Source organism: Silurus meridionalis, chromosome 27 (genome assembly GCF_014805685.1).
Source record: "Silurus meridionalis isolate SWU-2019-XX chromosome 27, ASM1480568v1, whole genome shotgun sequence".
In the NCBI taxonomy this organism is placed as follows: Eukaryota; Metazoa; Chordata; class Actinopteri; order Siluriformes; family Siluridae; genus Silurus; species Silurus meridionalis.
This window is the reverse complement of record NC_060910.1, coordinates 13,845,480-13,866,093: the sequence shown is the minus strand read 5'-3', so window position 1 is coordinate 13,866,093 and position 20,614 is coordinate 13,845,480. Positions and strand designations below refer to the sequence as shown.

The window sequence follows — 20,614 nt, the reverse complement described above, 5'->3', positions numbered from 1 at the left end:
TCTGGAAATTACGGTAACACTTTGTAACGTGCTCTTATTAGAAAGTGATCTACATTGGGGTGGGTAAGTGTAACAGTAAGTGTGATTTTTGTTGGGTCACAGTGTTTGATTCTTTTTTTTTTTTGAAAGATTAAATGTCACATAAGAAAATAAAACTTGTGGAAAAATATTGAAATAAATTGGTTCCTAGTATTGAATCATTAAAAAAGATCTCTCAGTAAATCATACAGGATTTTCTTTATGACTAAATAACTAAAGAACAAGTTGTGAATGTGACACACTGTATATATATTTCTCTCATTTACAGCTAATGAGCTGACAGTTGGCAAAGTGTATGCTGCACTCATGATCTTTGACTACTACAAACAGAACAGAGCTAAGAAAGTGCAAATGCTGCAACAGCAGTCCAAAGATCAGCCAGGACCACAGGTCAGATAAAGTGTTACCACATGCATATTGTCATATTGTGTACTCAAATGGATTATTTTTCTCTATAATGTAGTTCAAAATAAAAATGTATGATTTCACGCATCACACGTTCTGTATACATTTTCAGGGTTTTTTTTCTGAGAGGAATTGTGCTGCAAAACTAACTTTGCTAACAAATAATTGCCTCCAGTGTATTACTGTTCAATTTTATACTTGCAAAATCATTAAATAGCTGTGTTGTGGTGGTAATTAATCTCATACTGACTTATATAGTTTTGACATGGTTTGACAACAGATATTGTGTGTTTGTGGGGGTGACCAAAGGGACCTCACAGAGCTAAACACAATCATGGCGGCCATCTTTAAGTCGAATTACATTTCATTTTCAGTGCAGATTTGGAGAAAATGTGTGGCCTAAAGCTACATTAACCTGGTAAAATAGTTCCAGGTTTAATTCATATTCTGCTGTTATTATAAACTGAGACAAGTGTTTTGTGTTGATGTGTAATCATTTATTTGAAGAATTAATTCAGTTAGCATTATTGCTCAAGTATCAAAAAAACTAAAACAGCAAATTTTGAATACTAAGCACAAACTCTTGGCTGAATATGTACAGTTATGTTAAGGAGAAAATCAAACTGCAGCACAAAATATCAAGAGAATTAGTGAAAACCAGTTTATTGACTGTTGGTGTTTGCTGCTCTCTTCTGTGTATCCATTGTGTAGAACAATGTGGGTGCTCTCCTGGAGCCCATTCTAAACCCTATGCAGCAGAAGAGCAGGAGCATGATGGACTGTCCATCAAATATCCAGCCTTCCATCAGACCCAGCTCTGCCACATTGAACAACGGACACACACCGTAGGCCCTTATCACTCTGCAAACACACACACTTTATACAAAGCATGCACTGCAGACAGTGGCATCTTAGCGAGTGGAAATATCTTGAATATAACAAATGTGCACTATATGGACAAAAGTTTGTGTACACTTAAGCACAAGGTTTGTATGTGCTTTTTGAACATGCTATTCCACATTTATTTCTTATTTGCTGTTATAATAACCTTTACTCTTCAGGAAGGATGTTGCCCCAGATGTTGGAGTGTGTGATTTTGCTTTTCCTGGTCGGGGGCTGGGGAAAGGATGAGGGCAGAATGCCTGCAGTACGACAGGTCATGAGGGAGCCGCAGGCACCTTAGGCACATACCCAGGTTTAGGGTAGAGATAAACGCTGGCCATGGCAGGGGCAAACTCCAGGAGAGACGGGGCCATGGAAAGAGCCTGTAGGTCCCCGACCCACTTAAGGGTAGAAATTGCCAGAAGAATGGCGTTTTTTTACCAACAAATACCTAAGGGCCACCTGGGCCAAGGGCTCAAAGGGGGCCTCAGATAGAGCTGCCAACACAACAGCTAAGTCCAACACAATAAGTACAATAAACCACGATAGCCGACACATAAACCTTTAGGGTTGACAGGGTTAATCCTGCGGCAAACTGTTCCTGCAAAAACTCCAGAATTAAACCAACCAGGCAGTTGACTGGGTTCCACTGGTGGTGCTCACACTACATGGTGAACAGATGCCATCTAGCAGCATACAACCTCCTCGTGGAGGGAGCTCTGGAATGAAGGATGACGTAATGAAACGGGGGCAAGGAGGGACACACATGCAAAAGTTTTGTTAGCTTTTCACCAATGCTTGCACAGATTCACACACAAAGCGCTTAACTGAACAAACAGAAGCTAATGTCGCTACCATCGCTCACCCATTTTTGGCTTCCTAGTTTACACGATGTCGCCCGAGGATGATGTCATGACTTGCCTATTGGCCGGATTTCACACGTGATTCAGAGCGTGGACAATACGAGGCGTTCCCAAAGCGTTTCGACGCAGCTCGAGTTCTCGAAAGGGAACTTAATGCTACCTCATCCAAAGACATTCTATGCAATTCTGTGTTTCCAACTTGGTCAGATGTCCCAATACTTTTATCCATATAGTGCATGTAGAACTTCTTATAATAAGTCCATTTTGAACCATTTGTACTAATTTCAAGTTAATTTCATGTTATTTTGGCAGTAAAACCCCCTGGACGGGGTGCAATTTTGCTCATTTTAAACATTTGTTTGTAGAAATTTTGTAGAAAATTATTACATTTGTGAAAACCACTAGTGAAATGAGGAATAATGGCAAAAAATAAGTTATAAGATCTGTTGGTTGGTATATTATAATCTTACAATAAACAATGCTCAATAAATTTGACTAAATTTCCACTTGTTGAGATGACATTTTCCACTATAGACCTGATTTCTTATTCTTACGCTTTTGTGTTTTATATGCTTTTATGCGTGTCACAATGTCACACTTTTACTTCCCATTATAAACTCAGCCATGACAACACCATTAAAGGCTCCTCATCTTGGGCTTCAGAGAAAACCAAAGAGGTCCAGAGGTCAAAGAAACGACCAATCCTGAGAGGCCAGTCTGAAGACATCTCAAATGCAAACAATGCCCGGGTACTTGGTGTTAACAAGTCTTCTCACACACGGTACACATTTGTAAGCAGTGTAAGTTTGTAAAAATGTATGTGTTTGTGTGGCAGGTGTCAGTAGAAATGAGGAAAATGGAAAACAGTGCCAACACAGTAGCTCTTGCTGGTTTAGAGGGTCAAGGAAGAGCAGTATCCATGCCCAAACTCAACGCAGAGATGCAGGTAACCTACGTATAACTGCTGCATACAGTAGTTATGAATGCATTTCGTTGTTCACATAATCTTATGTTGGTTGTGTGTGGAAATCCTAGTATTTATGAATCAGTTGCATTGATGCTGTTTGGGAAGTTTGTGCTGACCTGACCTCTTGCTCATGCACTTTGTATACATATATTTTATCATCACCCATCTGTAACTAACTAACGCTAATCTAAGTCATAAGTTAACCATTAAAAATGACAGGTTTGAGTGCAATGCTTTTAGAAGCTTATACTTGTGCATTAATCATTGTTCATTGAATTCCATTAATTTAATTAAAAGCCTATATCCCAATATCACATTATTTTGCTGCCATTACTGTTTCTTATGTATAAGAGCATATAGATTTATAGCTTCACACAACTGAAATGCACAAGTCATAATAAATTTGTATAATAGAGTTAGCATTGAACAAAACTGGCAACTCGGAGTTCTATTTTGGCTTGTCATGCAGTGTATGGATGTATGGTAGCGAAAATAGAAGCAAGCGATCTGTAGACAACATGAGCAAGGCAAAACAAGAGCGTGAAACGAGAAACAAAGAGTAATTGAGAACCCGGATAAAATATTGATGAAACAAAAAAATGCTTTAATAAATGACAGATAAATTAAACACGTTACGTCACATCTAAACAGAGGAAACAAAGGGGTATCTAGAGACAAACTAACAAACACGGAAATGGGAACAGCTGTGAATGGGAAAACACATGAACACAAGGACCAATGACGAGACAGGCGTGGAGACATAACATAAACAAATAGGTAGCACCTTCTCCCTTTCACGCTTGCCTGAGAGGGATAATCTATAACACTTGTAATCAAGAGATTGGTCTCCCCAAAGTTCCCAAGGCTGGATTTCTAGGCATACTGCCACGCTGTTTTCATTTTCACCAGTTAAATGGGCTGTTCATGTTGCACGATGGATATCGATAAGAATGGGTGAGGGCAAATGTTTTTTTAAACTGCTGCTCATGTAACACCCTTGAAGAAAATGTAAACTGCTGTAATTTTGTTTGCATGAGCTAACAGATACCCGTGATTGTTGACAAAATATAATAGAAAGAGGAAGGCCATTCTCCCCATCTAGAGAACAAGGCCAATTACCTGTATGCTCTTAAACTCCCAGCAATGGAAAACTGGGATTCTTTGGGATTTGACCTCTTGCATTCCTGACAACAGCATGTGTGATGAGACATTCTGCTGTCACTAGAGCCATTTTATTGTTATTACCATTTGCTTTGTGTTTTTTTGTAGCCTTTTACCTTTTCAAACCCAGGACTCTCAAAAGCCTTGAGATTGTAAAACGATTACCATTTTGAGTCCTACTACACTGCGTCTGATGTGACAGATTAGATCAGAGTCATAGCACTGCTGCACAGATCATTTTCCCTGTAACACAGAAGGCAATTAGAAGGCTTCAGGTGTAATGAGCTGCTCCAAAAAAGGTACAGATTTCTCACATTCCCTTAGTAAAGTGTATTTTCATCCTGGGAAAGACTGAGTAAAAAAAAAGTGCTTAGCAGGTAATAGTGGCTGACTGTGAGATTTCAGCACCTGCTCATATGGCTGAAATCTCTCTGATTTCATCCAGAGATCCTTCCCTCCCTCCCTCCATCCCTCCGTCGACTAGCTGACCCTGGCACAGTTCCAGGTCTGCAGCTTGGCTTACTGTTAGACAGGATACATAGTAAAGATACATTCACTCATTGCCAAAAAGCACAGGCTCTGGAACCGATCATGGACTAAGAATAAAACATTGACCATATTGCTTCATTTCCAAATAGGAAAACAACATAGTTTCTTTGAATAAACATTTTCCCAATCAGAATCTAATAGCTTAAATGCATTCCATATGTTTTGTTCTTCCAATCAGTCATAGTTTGTAATTGTTAGAATTGGTCTATTAGTAATCCATATTATTAAACGAATGGTTCTGTCCAATTGAAGGATAGTCCAGGTGTGGTTTAAGTGCCAAAATCTTTAAGATACTCATACCTGGGGTTGCATCATGATATGCTACACTTAATCTATTGTTCTTTGTGTGGAATGATTGAATCTTTGTTGCTTAGCAACAAAATAAAAGTTAACAGGCTACATTACGATGTTCAAAAAAATGATGCGATATACAGTAAGCCCATATTGAAACCATTGCAGACGATTAAAAATATCAGGTACCTTTGTCTCCTTGCATAAACCCAGAAGTGTGAGTAACAGTTCTGTGAATCTAATAGCTATTCAATTTTCTATTGAACTACACAGTATTACCACACATTAACCATTAGAGACCACCAGATGCCTTTAATCCCATTTGAAAATAATCAGATCCATTTAGAATCAGCCACACGTTACATGTAGAACCAATTACACGTTTAGCCTTAAAATATGAACCCTCAAAATAATTCAATTCAATTCAATTAATTTTTATTTGTATAGCGCTTTTAACAATGAACATTGTCTCAAAGCAGCTTTACACAGATAATGTGGTGATTAAACGTAAATATGTTCTTTGTAAGAAAGTTTGTCCCTGATGAGCAACTGTGGCAAGGAAAAACTCCCTGAGATGGCATAAGGAAGAAACCTTGAGAGGAACCAGACTCAAGAGGGAACCTCATCCTCATCTGGGTTGCACCGAATGTCCATTTGAAGCAGATATACAAAGTTGTGGGGTGCAGTGACGATGATCAGAAGCAAACTGCACTCCCGAGTCAGTGTAGCAGACCGCCAAAACCAACTACAGTCCAAAATACCATTATTAACCATTATGGATCCATTAGAAAGCCACCAGGAAGTGTGGTGCTGAAGTATAGATTTAGAATTTTGTTTTACATCATTTTATCACATGCATATGACATTAACTACTTATCAACTACATATGACATTAACTACTTATCAACTACATATGACATTAACTACTTATCAACTACATATGACATTAACTACTTATCTTTTTTTGGCCCTCTAACAAATGACTTTTTTCTTCTCTTTCCTGCATGGCACGTTGACAGAGAAGTCATTCACGTCACTCTCCAGGAACATTACTTGCTGTATGTATTGTTTTAAACTCTTTTTCTTCCACTGAATTGAGAGCTCAATAATATCTTTATGGTATATATTACTAGGCTGCTATTAAACACACAGACTTGATTATATGCACTCTGTTGACCCTGTTGTTATGTGGGATGTTAGGATTAAGTGATACAGACAGATTGTCTGTTTTAAAGCATGAAATCAAAGAGACAATGACAGGTAAAGACCGCTTACCTATAATCATCACAGACTGACACTACACCTGTAAGCACCATTGCTGACGGGAAAATGTTGTTTAATGCTAAGCCTGAAACTGCTGGTCAGGACTAAACTGAGTGAGATTAATAACAACCTTACAGTAAGCAGCTGTCCCAGATGTACCCGTCTTTATATTCAGTACTCCGACCTTGCTAAGGGATTTGTTGTAATTAATATTGTCTCAGTTTTGCTCTAGCTGTCATTTGCCTTATCACCAGAGGGCACTCATGAGTCTTTCACTGCTCACTGACTTTTGTGTGTTTATTTCTACAATTATATATCAACTTTTGTTTTCCTCCTTCAGCCGATTCCTGACTCCCCTATGAGACGCTCGGCATCTACGTTTGCCCCACAGCATCCTCCGGAGGTCATGGCCAACGATTACACGCTGGAAAGGGCTGCACAAGAGCGAGCACATCACCATCACCATCATCACCGCTGCCATCATCGGAGAGACAGAGAGAAGAAGCAGAGGTCACTGGATCGGTCACCGGGTGGACAGAACACAAACTCGGGCGGTCAGTGTGATATGTGAAAATTTGACACACTAGGAGTGTCCACAAATAAGGATTTACATAAATAAAGTCTTGCCGATATTCGACTAATAGTCAAATCATGTGATTTCTCACAACCTGTTTAAAACCACGATGTAAAGAATGTCACACAAAGATATTGAAGAAACTTTTTATTTTAAATCGATAAACCTAATAAATAAATAAATAACTGCAGAAAGGGCACACTGTAGACAGGATCATGTGGGCAAATTAAATTTAATCGTCTAAACTGCTTACAGCGTAACACCGATGTACCGAAAAACAAAAATTAATTTACAGAACGAAATTGGAACAGAATATACAGAAATTCCCAGACATTGTTAAACATTTTAATCCCTGCTGCCAAGATGCTCTTGTGTCAGTCATGGATCATGGAAATTTAAAATAGGGGTGATTGTATTTATTCATGCACATTAAAAATATTTACTAAATATAAAAAAAATAAAGATTAATATCTTGTCACATGTTAGTTTACAACATTATCATAATAGGCTGCATAATAACTTCCTGGGAGAAAACCTGTAGTTCTAAGTTAAATCAGACATTGAGCACTCCTTACATAAACAAAATCCTCAAATCTTTGTCTATTCAGGGTCACTCCAACAGCACACAAACTATATATACTATTAGATGTTAGCAGTGGTGGGCCGTGCATTTGGTACCTGGGCCTTCATTGAGGACTTACCCGACTTAATCCACCTCTTAATACCACCACTATCATGTCGCGATTAGAGAAACCATCAGTACAATACAAAAACGCAATATAACAGCAGATGGCGTTACAGAGAGAGAGGCATTTCACATATGGAGGATGAATACCATTTTACTAAAGCAAGAAACCCAGTTAAGACAACTTCAAACCTCTACACTACCGGGCTTTGGGGTTGGCTGACCTCCTAACGATGTCTAGCTTTTCTTGAAAATTGATTTTTAAAAGTCAATTTCTCTTTCTCTGTAGGCAAAAAAAGTCTAACTCAGATGTATTAATATGTGCAGCGCTACACATGTGTTTTGCCAGTCGAAACTTGGCTGTAACAGTTTCCCTCTGACCAACCAATCAGAGGACGGAAAAATGCTGACGCTACTCTGGGCCAGCGCGCTGCCCTGTGACGCGAATATGAAATCTGGTTAAATAAACAGAGCTATTGGACTATGGTAAAAAAAAGGCCAGCAGTACTGATATTGAAGGCCCTGGGCAGATTAGATTGACATGGCAGCACATAGAGGATGAAATCTGATTGGACAAAAAATCCAACATCCACATACACGTACTGGAAGCAGTGCAGTCAAGAGAAACGCTACGAAATAAAGAGAATAAACTGTTGGGAATAAATTAATACAATTTCATGGAACAAATATTAGAATTTAGGTTGGAAATATAGGTCAGTGCTTCTGATAGTGTTTAGGCAGGCAGAGAAGGGTTTCCCTGACCGCCTGCCACCGGATGTTAGATACAATGATTTCACTTGGTTAGTCTTTAGATGTTGGAGTTACACCTTGATGTGGTTGCTTTTATTTGAATTGGATCCAAGATCCTGGAGCAAAGTTATAAAACTTCTCATTATCAATATAACATACACATGCATTCAATAAAAGTTTGATTGTTTCAGTCAGAATTTACATGTAGAATGACTGAAGTCCGGGTTATCTTTGAAAAAAGCTCTCATTGCACTTTGCACTGGTGCAGACTTGAGCCGCAGCTGATGTGTGTTGGATCTGCGGGGGCTTTAGCATGCAGCTGGCATCCATTAGCCAGATAAAAGGTTTTGACAGACATGCCGAACACCCAGTGACCCGCTAATTTATCACCGCATCACAGCAGGCCAGCCGTTGGTAAAAATGTCCGAATGCACAGAAAAAAAGGAGCACAAGCTCCACAAGCATAGTGGGTAAGGAATGTGGAGTTCTGGAGGGGAGGAAAGATGAGGAATGGCGTCTTCAAGCGTCCTTTTGATCTGTACGGAAAGCGAAAGATCAGAAGTGCAGCTCAGGATTTGTTTCACGGTTGAAGATTTGAAGGTGCTTTGAGAGTTATAGTAAAGACTGAATAAACTCGGAATGGATTTCATTTACAGTTATAACGTTTATATAGTGGTGTAGTGAGTTTATATCTTGGGGCCTAATTCTCATAAGCGGAATAAAAACATTGTAGTGATTTGTTTTGCACTAAATATAGAATACATGCTAAAGTATTTCCCACAGTAGTGAGATTATTTGAAAGGAAATAAAGCACACATTTAGATATTTTAATATTTCTGTGGAAATATGGTTTCTTTTTATTTGTCTTTTCATTTTATGTATATTTAAAATTCAGGAAAATGTCCTGTGTAAACATTACAATGCAATCTGGGCTTTTTTCTCAAAAAAATATTGTATCAACAAGATTCCTGATACGACCCTCCAAACACCTTCTCTTAATTAAACTTCTGTATGTTTTTGGTAAACTACACTATATTGCCAAAAGTATTGGGTCACCTGCCCTTTCCTGCCATATGTGGTTCTTTTCCAAACTGTTACCACAAAGCTGGAGGCACTCAAATGTACGGGACTTTAGATGTGCTATAATACCATTTTGTATTCACTTGAACTTGGAAACCCAAACCTGTTCCAGCATGGCAATGCCCCTGTGCACAAAGTGAGCTCCTTGAAGATCTGGTTTATATGCTTTGGAGAGGAAGATCTTGAATGGTCTGCTATAGAGCGCTGATCTGATCCCTACTGAACACCTTTGGGATGAATGTGAACGCTGACTGCACCCCAGGCCTCCTCACACCACCTACATCAGTACCTGCCTTTTATAATACCCTTGTGACTGATAATCACAAATATCCATAAACACACTCCAAAATCTAGTGGAACATCTTCCCAGAAGAGTGGAAGGAATCATAAGAGCAAATTGGGACTAAATGTGGAATGCAATGCTCAAAAATCACATACCGTACTTATGACCAGGTGACCCAATACTTTTGGTAATATAGTGTATGTCTTTAATCATAATTACATCTGACACTTTCATATTAGAGATTTTTTGAGTTTGTCTCATTTTCAGGCACGGCAGCTGACCCTGCAGGGAACTCCACGCTCCAGGAGAGAGGGCACGACCGAGGCCGTTCCCACGAAAGGAAACAACATTCATCGACGGCGGAGAAGCAGCGCTACTACTCGTGCGATCGCTACGGCAGCCGAGAGCACTTTCCCGCCAAACCTGCACCAGCCAGCTGTGCCACCTCGCCCGGAGAGGCTCAGGAGACCACCTTCACCAAGCAGGTGGGATTGAAAGCTGGCTAGACTATAAAGTGGAGGTTAAGGTACAAGGTATGACTTCAGCTTGTTAATCGGAGACCGAAATCATCGATTGTCTTAGGAAAGATCTTAATTTTCTTTTAAAATTGCACTTTATTCGTTTTGTTTTCCTATTTATCAAGTTCAGATCAAAACCAAGACATTCGAACGTCATACGGTTTTGGTATTTTGTAAAGGTTTCCAGTGCAGCGAGATTCCTCAGAAGCAGGATTGCATGATTTATGAATGTTGGGGTGCAGAACACACGCTGATGCTTTAAAACAGGCAGGCGAGTCCTGATGAGCTGTAGCACACTCACTTCTCACTTCACTATCATTAGTTTTTCATGTCCTTTAAATGCACTGGATTTTATTATGCATGTAAACAGTGTGGTTTTATTAGTCCATGTGGCTGTTGTTCCTTGTCCTGGATTTCAAATGAAATTGTTTTTCTCTTTCCCTTTAGTGCAACCACTTATGGCCTTTCACTTCTTTTTCTGCTCTTTTTCTCCTTCACTATTTATCTGTGTGTCTTGTCTGTCTTTCTGCTCTTTTTCATTTCTATCCTCTTGGTGCTGTCTTCTTTGTCTTTGTGTATCGTTTTTTGTTTTTTCGCTCTTCTCTGCCAAACATATATCTGTTCCCTTTTGTTTCCTTTCATTTTCTTCCCTGATTTTCTTCTCTTCATTTTTTGTGTCTCTGGTGTTTTTCTTTTCTCTCCTTTCTCACTGTGTGCCTTTTTCCTATTTGATCCATTTTTACGCATTACCCTCATCGTTTTATTGTTTTGATTTGCTTGTTAAATTTTCATCTAGGGCAGTGGTTGGGCTAAAGGGAGCCTGGTGTTGTTGAGTTCGGGCTTGAGCACGCCCAGCCGCGGGCGCAGGCAGCTGCCCCAGACGCCCTTGACCCCTCGCCCAGCGGTGGCCTTCAGGACTGCCAACTCCTCTCCTGTGTCCGCTGCAGGTGCCCAGACCACCCTCCCTCCCCCGAGTCCTGTAATGCGCATCAGCTCCGAGCCTTTCCTCCGGCCCCAGACGACGCTGCTAAGCCCACAGCAGATCGTGTCCCTCCCACCGCTGTCCCAGCATTCCCTGCTCGGAATGCCCAACGGGTACCACTACATCATGAGCGTAACTACGGGGCCTGGTGGCAGCAGCAACAACGTCCAGCACTACTACCCTGAAGCAGAGGAGGAGGAATGGTGCTAGTCTGGCTTTAACACACACACAAACACACACACACACACACACACACACACACACATGCACAGATCTGCTGATGATTCTTAGTGTGTTTTCCTTTTACTTGTACAATTTTGATGAGTTTTATCATCTCTTGTTTCACACAACATGTGAACATTCTTTCATTTTTGCAGAGAGGGAAAATGTGCGCACACAAAAACGAAAAGAGAGCCCTAGACTAGACTGCTTTTTAATGTATTTTATTAATATCTATCTGGGCTCATATTCAGCCTTAACGATAAAGACATGATAGATCTGGATCGTATGTATAGACGTTTCTGCTCTTAATTTCTGCCTTTGTGAGAGAGGTCACACTTGGAATGATACACAACCACAACAACAACAACAACAACAACAACACACACACACAAAAAAAAACGTCTCTGGAAACAGTGACCTACAGTATAAAGCTTAACTGCTTAGAATGCAATGTTTCTCAATCTCTTGTGGCCAGCTGTCTAGTCAAACACACCTGCAGTCAGATAAAAATATATATATACATGTATAACTTGTGATGGGAAAATGCAAAGAGGAAAGTCTCTCACTGAAGCATTTTGTGTTTTTTCCATCTCTGGAAAGCTGAACCATTCCTGTGGGCTATGTACGCACATACATATACACCTATATATGTTTTCCACATGCACACAGATTTATTTATCATTTTCCATAAAGGTTTAAATTGTTATTTTGCTGCTGAAGACCATTTCCAGAACACATCACCCTGTGTGATGTTGAGGAACTGGTAAAAAAAAATTAATAAAAAAAATTAGTTTTTATTTGTATAAACTTGATATTTTATCTATTCATTAGGTGCGTTTTTTGTATTATATTGTAAAGATATGAAGGTGTTTTATGTGAATTGCTTACAGTTTCATCGTCCTGTCAGATCTACCATTTCTTACAGACTGCTCCAGACATTCTTACAAAGTGCCTAACCTTTTAATCTTTTGAATATATTGTAGTAATGAAGCAACCTCAGACTTTTTTTTAGTGTGTCAGGATGCGACGGAAAGGAGGACCGAAGAAATCTCGGGGGTTTTGTGGAACTACAAGGTGTTATGACTGCAGGCCTTAATCAGGAAGCAAAAGAAACTGTACGTTTTTTTTTATTCTTTTATTTAATTGGGTTTACTTTTTTTAATGGAAATGACAGTACGATTGTTCCTTATTTGTTTTCTTGGAGCATCTTAAATTTTTTCCTTCCTACCTTTGTAATACTTTAAAATGGGGAGGGCGGTACTTGTCAAAAAATCAAATGCAGCATTGCTTAGGATGAAATATAAAAATGAAAATAGTTATATATTACTACTTTACATGACATAATCTCATCTGCATGTTTTTTTTTCTTCCAAAATTACCAGGTTGATGATGGTGATATGTGTGTGTCCTTTTGTTTTTTTTGTTTTTTTTTTGTAGAGTTGAGAAGGTCATTAATGTTAGCTACTAGCTTCACTTAGCAACTTTATATAATGGTGTATCAAAATAGGAAATACAGAAACATCATCCATTTTTGTGGTGTACAGCTTGAGAATCAGACACCCAGGTAGATGTTGAGAAGATTTAAAAAACATTCTTGTACTACTCCACACACATAATATGTCTTTAGGGGTGGACAAATATTTGGGTAAGCAAGTAAAAGTTCCAGTGTGCTGCCCACTCTTATGTTTTGATTGCTCAGAAACTTTCTAAACTAAATAGTTGTAGCTAACCTAATCGAATTGCTTATGATGAGCTAGTTCAAAAGTTCATTAAGTGCGTTTAAGATTAAGAAAAATGAAGTGTTTTTTTTTTTTTTTTTTGTCTAATAATGGTAGCAATGTATGTAATATGCAGGAGAGTCCAGAATTCCTTATTTCCACAGAACAGTGTGTTCCTGATTCAGAAAAGAATAGTTTGCCAATTATTAATGCTTAGTTTATCCAAGTATGAAAAAGCATTTTCTATCATCCAGAAATCGACTGAGCTGATGTGTGTCGTGCAATAGGCAGTGAGATTTAAAATGAATGAATGCTTGCACAATAATTCCAGCACCAATACGTCACGACAATGTTTATACGTTCAAAGTGGATATTGAGTAGGGTTTGTTTTTGATTCCTGTTTGTTGAATCCACTAGGGGAAAAAAACCCAGAGCATTAATTCTGCTTTTCCCAGAATCCTTAGAGATTTGTCCACCCCTTGACCTTCCACTCTGTTCTTTACTGGCTCGAACTGACCTGTTGCCAGATGTTCAGCTGTATGGCTAAGAACAAGACAGAGACATTTTGCAGAAGCTAACACCTAGTAATGAAATAATGGTGTGTTTCGGTGGCTGGGATTTAAAAGGTCTAGCTCAACATGGCTTTTGGAGAGCAAACCTAGCGTCAAGATTTCTTGAGGGGAAAAAAACAACAAAAGAACAGACAATTTCCCACGAGTGTTTGAGCACCACTTTCTTTTGTAGCACTGCACACACAACTTGGTGTCCATTTAGCTGCTTAGCATGCAGTAGGTGACAGGGGCTGGGCGACTTAATGCCTCAGCCATTGAAAAGGCAGGATTTTAATTGTATGTGAGTACTTTTGGAAGTAGGGCTATGCAACAAGAAGACACTTTTAAAAAAGGGAAAAAAAAAAAAAAAAAGTCATTCATTCTGTAGCTTTATCTGCTGGGATGTCCAGATTTAGCCTTCCGCATGATCGTGACCAAATCTTTTCTATAAAAAAAATGACTAAAATGTATGAAAAATATATATATTTTAGAATGCATAAAGGCACAATGATTTAATGAAGCAGATGTCACTAACATGTCTTTCAAAAAATAATAATCTGCTATGTATCTGCATGCATCAGAGTTACCCACTCAGAGTTACACTTGTAAAAGCAGAGCGGGTGTTTTGAATAGTGCGTATTTTTATATGGCCACTCTTTAAAGGAACGGCTGCGCTGAAACTGTTCAGATGTTGAAGTTGTCACCGTTTTCATGCCGAAGTGTGTAAAACCTCTTTGCACTCCCGAGAACGTTTGTTGTCCTTCAGCACTCTGCCACTGTGGCTGTAAACTGTAGTCCATATATAATCCACTTCATCCACACCTGCAGGTTCATCACTGTTAAAGACAAACTTTGGAACCCTTTCAAAATCTTTCACTGTTTGTTACCAAACCTGAAAGAGCACCCTGTCGTTTCTGCACATCTAGTTTAACGTGGCTGTTCTCTCTGGGGAATAAAGTAATGTTTGCATGGTCTGACGATGTATGTGCATGTTGAACTACGCATTGCTAATCTTCATACTGTTTTGATACGATGTGTTCTTTTCTCGGTTCTGTTTTTAAAATGACATTTGATATAAACTGATGGGTTTGTTGAGGCAAAAAGAAATACATTTAAAAAAAAGAAGTTTCTATATAAACTCAGTATTGGAAATTGTGCACAGCTCCTCCAGTGAGACAGAGATGAAACAAACGCCCTTTATTTGGATTGTACGTCTCACTTGTTTGTTGCCTGATTTCTGTTCAAATGGCCAGACTTTGAATTCTGCAGTTGTTTCTACCTTACTATTTTGTATGAAGCAAAGTCCTTGAATTAAAAAACAATGAAACCAAACTCTTTTGTGTATTGCATTGTATCCAATACTAATATACAATATCATACTGTGTAAATACAAATTATGTTCTGTATTTCTACCTTTCCAGGTGTCATAATTCACCATCTTACTGCTTATGAATGAACCATGAAAAAAAAACAAAAAAAAACTTTATCCTAAATTCAAGGTGTGACCTCAAGGGTTCTGTGTGTGTGATGTGTGAAGAACCCAGTAACAGAGGATATCTTATTTAGAAAAGGGTTCAAGAACAAACTATTTAGAAAGTATTACCTATTTAAATACATTTTTTATTTAGAAGAATTATGACATTGCTGGCTCAAATATTTCCTCTGGGTTTCTCTGTTTTTTCCCTCTTCCCTGAACATACAGCGCCTGTGAGAAGTTGAAAAAGAAGCACTTTTTCAGAGGCATGTGCATGTCCTTTTTGTTTATATGCAGCAATCTAGATTTAACAGTATTAAGATTTTCTTTAAACTAAATAAATATAAAAATGCACAGATGTTAAACTTTATTTTCATTGAAAAATCCTCCCTCAGGATGACACAAACTCTTGGCATCCGCACAGATTGTTTCTCCAAACATTCAGGTGAAATACTGTGCCAAGGTTTTCTTCACTAGTTGGAGATTTCTTTCTGATCTTGTGATCCAGTCAAGCAAAAGAGCTGTTCAATAGGATTTAGGTGCAGTGACTGGGCAGGCGATACCATGACAAAACTTAAAACACTCCAGCTGACGATTTGCTCTCTAAATAATGCTTACAGAACTTGGACGTATGCTTCGGTTCATTGTCTTGTTGTATGGAAAAGTGGGTTCCAATTAGCTGCAGTCCAGAAGGAATTTATTGATGTTGAAGTACGGAATGGCAGCCATATTGGTTCAGTATTCCTTTGACCCAGAATAAGTCTCCAACCGTCCCTGCTCCAAAACAACCCCAAACCATTAAGGTGAGACTGTGGGTGTGAGGCAGTCTGCTGACATCTTCTCTTCTGATTTATGTTTTTCTGTTAGACACGAAAATGTAAAATTTGGACTCAGATGTTCACAAAACCTTCTTACAGTCATTAACTGTTCAGTCATTGTGTTTTTTGTATAAAACAATAGTAACTATTGAACTAGTCCAATACACTACTGAAGTCTTGACAAGGGTGTGTTCCTGTCTCACTGTTTATGTTCCTGGGCTAAGCTCTAGATTCACTGTGACCCTGACAGGAATAAGTCTACACTGAACATAATTGATTGGAAGGTGTATACAGTATGAGTTAAACATATTTATTCATTTACTTTTTCCCCATAACAGATTAAATAGATAGATTGCATTTAATTAATTTAATTTCTTCTTAAAAGTCACCTTGAAAGAACCTGTGCAGTTTTAAAAGCAAAAAAATGGTCATATTAGACTCAGATTGGATTTCATTTAAATTCATTTCAATTAAGTTTTTATTGTAGGGCACTTTTAACAATGGACATTGTCCCAAAGCATCTTTATGCAGACAAATAGATTATTAAATATGAATTTATATGTTGACATAGTTTACAAAAAAGAGCAATTCAGTTATTGTTCAATTGTTTAAAAGACTGGAATACCAAAACATTTTGTAAGCATTTTGCAAACATTTAACTGACAAATGTGAATAAGGATAATAACTTATGTTGGGTTAAGTTGAAAACTGTTTAATATTGGAGTTAATAGAGACACCGTGTATTTGAGTTTGAGAGTGTTTCAACCACCAAATAGCACAATTTTTCCGAAATATCATTTTGTTAACCTTTTTTGGACAGAGGAAAAGTCTGGTGTATGTCAGATAATATCTCGTAATTTGGTTGACATTTCCATTATCCCACCAGATATTATATACAGCAAAGGTCCCCAGACTGTACTTTCCTACCTACAGCAAAAGTCTCCAGATTGTACCCTCCTACCTATTTCGTGAGTGCAATGCAAGTCATACACCATGATCCTGCTTTTTGTACGTTTTTTTTAGAGAGCATTTAGAAACCAGTGTGAGGGAAGTGCATCTTAACATGGCTGATTTCTTTACCTTCCAAGCTGAAATGAGTTGAACCTGATGTTTAAAGGCCCATAAGCCGTTCTTTGAGGCTTTTTTTTTTAAATCTGTTGATTAGCTAAGATTCCTGACCACGTAGCTACCACTGTCTACGTAACCACTAAAATCATGAGAAGATAAATAGATTATTAATATAAGAGAAATATAAGAGAGCTAGAGGAATAGAGGAATATAAATTTATATGTTAGTGCCTATAAGTTTTTCCCTTATACATTCAAACCTAATGAGCAAGCCAGTGGCGACAGTGGCAAGGAAAAACTTCCTAAACCTAAAGTGGAATCAGACTTAAAACCGAAGGTCCATTTATTACAGTTCCATCATTGTTGAGGTTTGCAGTTCAGTGATGGGTCCTTAAATGCAGAACTGTTCATACTAATTGCAGTTCTATGCCATTGTAGCAGACTGTTTATATTAATCACAGTCCAAATCCATTCTCAACGTTCTTGAGCTGTTGATCTTTACAATGTTCATGTGGAACCACCCAGGTGTACAGAATGGTCTCCAACTGAAGAGAACTCCATCTAGACTTCTCCAGGGCATTGGGTTGAATCAGGCGGATCTGAAAAGAAGAAAGAGACAGTATCTCTTGTCACCGATACTTCAAAAACAGAAAGGAGAAGAAGAAAGAAGGAGTAGAAAGAAAGAAGGTGAGTAGAAAGGTTACAGGGAAAGAGAAATAAGGATTATTAAGTACTTATTGTTACAGTTAAAGACACTGTATCAAGATATATTCAGCTTTACTTCTAGAACTTTATATCATTTTGTTAAAGACTGTAGTCTAATGTATTAAGTGGTGTTCATATCTAATACCTTAATACACACGTATAATAAAAGTAGTGTTTTGGTAAACACTTGGAATATGTAACGCCTAAATAGTTTTGGAGAAATCTGATTGGATGTTGCTTCGTAGTGGGCGTGGTTTAACCAGTCTGATAGTAAACTGTGCACTTGCTCAGGAAAAGTTGTAAATCGGAGGAGAGCAACAGCACAGATGGCACACATGCACTCCTACACTCACATACACTGTTCCTTTAGCTCTTCCCCAAAAAACACAATGGATACTGTTTGAATGGGAAAAACATTTTTAATAATTACTTGTAAGCAAGTTCGTATTGTTATTGTGTTATTCGATGTAACATCAGAATCAGGTGGAATTGCTGTTTCTGATAAATATGTATTTAAGAGGATTTCTGGCTCTTGCCATCCTCACCATGGGCATCAGTTCATTTCATGCGGATTGGACAGAAATGGGATCTGGGATTCAGGAGTCAGGTATGAATTATTCATTCTTTTATATTATTATTATTATACAAGTGGTTTGTTTGTGTGTCTTTTTGTTTGTTTTTTTAATTTATTTATTGCTGACTTTTTTAATTGCAAACATTTTGATAATTATTTTAGAGTTCGATGTTATTTCTTTTATCGCCTTTATCACCTTAGATGTGAGTAAATCATGAAAATGGCTTTTGGGTTTCTTTTTACAACTTTAGAACAGTACCGCTGTGCGCCGCAGGGGGCCGCCAGACTTCCGTTTATACACTAAACACACACACACACACACACACACACACACACACACACACACACACAAATAAAAAAATCTTATCTTATCTTAAATATAGTGTAAGTTCAATATACTGTGTAAATATACATATACATTTGACATATTTAACAAATAACAGCAATTTAGTTATTGTTCAATTGTTCAAAAGGCTTGAATTCCAAACAATAATTTAACTGACAAATGTGAATAAGGATAATAACTTATGTTGGGTTAAGTTGAAAACTGTTTAATATTGGAGTTAATAGAGACACCGTGTATTTGAGTTTGAGAGTGTTTCAACCACCAAATAGCACCATTTTTCCGAAATATTATTTTGTTAACCTTTTTTGGACAGAGGAAAAGTCTGGTGTATGTCAGATAACATCTCGTAATTTGGTTGACATTTCCATTATCCCACCAGATATTATATACAGCAAAGGTCCCCAGACTGTACGTTCTTACCTACAGCAAAAGTCTCCAGATTGTACCCTCCTACCTATTTCGTGAGTGCAATGCAAGTCATACACCATGATCCTGCTTTTTGTAAGTTTTTTAGAGAACATTTAGAAACCAGTGTGAGGGAAGTGCATCTTAACATGGCTGATTTCTTTACCTTCCAACCTGAAATGAGTTGAACCTGATGTTTAAAGGCCCATAAGCCTTAGCTTAGATTCCTGACCACGTAGCTACCACTGTCTACGTAACCACTAAAATCATGAGAACTAGCTGGGAAAGTGATTCAAGTTACCTGTCATGTTAACTGATACACTGTCAGTAGCTTTAGCCAAAAGCAAACCACAGGCATGATGTTAATGCACTGAGGTTTCCCACAAATTTTGAATGACATAATTTGGGTTGTCTTTAAATAACTTCCATGTATATAGAGAGCAAAATATACTAATTTTATTATAGAGCTTATGTTACAAGAAGTTCCCAAGGGCTCCATTTCAGCCAGCTGCCATGCTGAAGTGGGAAAAGTATGGCTCCAGATTGAGAACAGCAGGTGAAATGGAGAACACTGTGGATTAAACTCATAGATCTGCTGAAGTCATTTCTAGTCTTTATTGCAGAATAGGTGAAAAATTGTGTATTATATCATTCTATGGAATACTTACTATACTTTCTCTGCCAGGGGATTTGGGTGTGCCGTTTTTACTTGTCTTGTGGCTATATTGAAAATATAACCAGCTGAGGTTCGAACATAAAGACATTGTGTCAAGTCATGGATTCAACTGATGAGGGCATATATTTTCGTTTTCCATTCGGAGATGTTTTCATGACATGTCACATGAACTGTCCAGTCGAGGTCACTGTTTTCCTAGCTGTCCCCACCAGAAAGTTTCTCAGGGGTATGAGTGTGAGTCAGTATTTCTTGAATTCACTGCTGGAAGTTTCTATGAATTTAGAGACCGCTGGGATAGTAACAATGTATGTGTGTGTACTTGTATTATATCCTTTCCACATTATTATTTCTTTCACAGAGCTTCACATAAACAGATAAATGTCTGTCAAAAAGTTATACATAGTGACATTAAAGATAGTGAGTTGTTTATTTAGTTGTTTATTTAGCTTTATTGTATGGCGTCTCCAAAGTTAGCTTTTTGTAGCAGTTAAATGTAAAGCTGATTCTGAAAACAGGACAGTCTTCAGGACAGAGGGCTTTGTGGTTTTGGGTTTCTTGTAATAAGACAATTTTTTTGTCTTATTAACTTCAAGAGAGAGAATAAAAAGAGAGGCTGTTGAGGGAAAATATTATTAGGGACCTTGTCTATGAATAATCCTTTGCAGTGGTCTAAGAGTAATATAGCATTTTTAACTTTGTGGCATCATCATGTGACCACCATCACACTTTTTTTTTTCCTGAGAACAGTATCCACCATTGTGTTTTG

The 20,614-nt window shown here is 38.1% G+C and overlaps 2 protein-coding genes across 13 annotated transcripts in view; both read left to right on the top strand.

Annotated features, from left to right (window-relative positions):
- cacna1ba (calcium channel, voltage-dependent, N type, alpha 1B subunit, a) overlaps positions 1-15,115 on the top strand; it is a 149,361-nt gene extending 134,246 nt beyond the window's left edge. For all 9 annotated transcript variants that reach the window (XM_046841367.1, XM_046841368.1, XM_046841364.1 and 6 more), the window contains 8 exons: positions 308-429; positions 1,156-1,289; positions 2,812-2,938; positions 3,025-3,135; positions 6,177-6,215; positions 6,761-6,974; positions 10,060-10,277; positions 11,107-15,115. In XM_046841367.1, coding sequence (XP_046697323.1) covers positions 308-429; positions 1,156-1,289; positions 2,812-2,938; positions 3,025-3,135; positions 6,177-6,215; positions 6,761-6,974; positions 10,060-10,277; positions 11,107-11,502 — 1,361 coding nt within the window. In that variant the 3' untranslated portion in view covers positions 11,503-15,115. The remainder of the gene's footprint in view (positions 1-307; positions 430-1,155; positions 1,290-2,811; positions 2,939-3,024; positions 3,136-6,176; positions 6,216-6,760; positions 6,975-10,059; positions 10,278-11,106) is intronic.
- Positions 15,116-18,169: 3,054 nt separating this feature from the next.
- The window catches only part of si:dkey-61l1.4 (collagen alpha-1(I) chain), a 61,074-nt gene continuing 58,629 nt past the window's right edge, over positions 18,170-20,614 (top strand). For 2 of the 4 annotated variants that reach the window (XR_006924767.1, XM_046842443.1), the window contains exons 1-2: positions 18,170-18,454; positions 19,147-19,228. Coding sequence is in view for 3 of the 4 variants with exons in the window: in XM_046842443.1 (XP_046698399.1) it covers positions 18,413-18,454; positions 19,147-19,228 (124 nt within the window). In the remaining variant the exon portion in view is untranslated. The remainder of the gene's footprint in view (positions 18,455-19,146; positions 19,229-20,614) is intronic. The other 2 variants (XM_046842445.1, XM_046842444.1) reach the window with 1 other exon arrangement.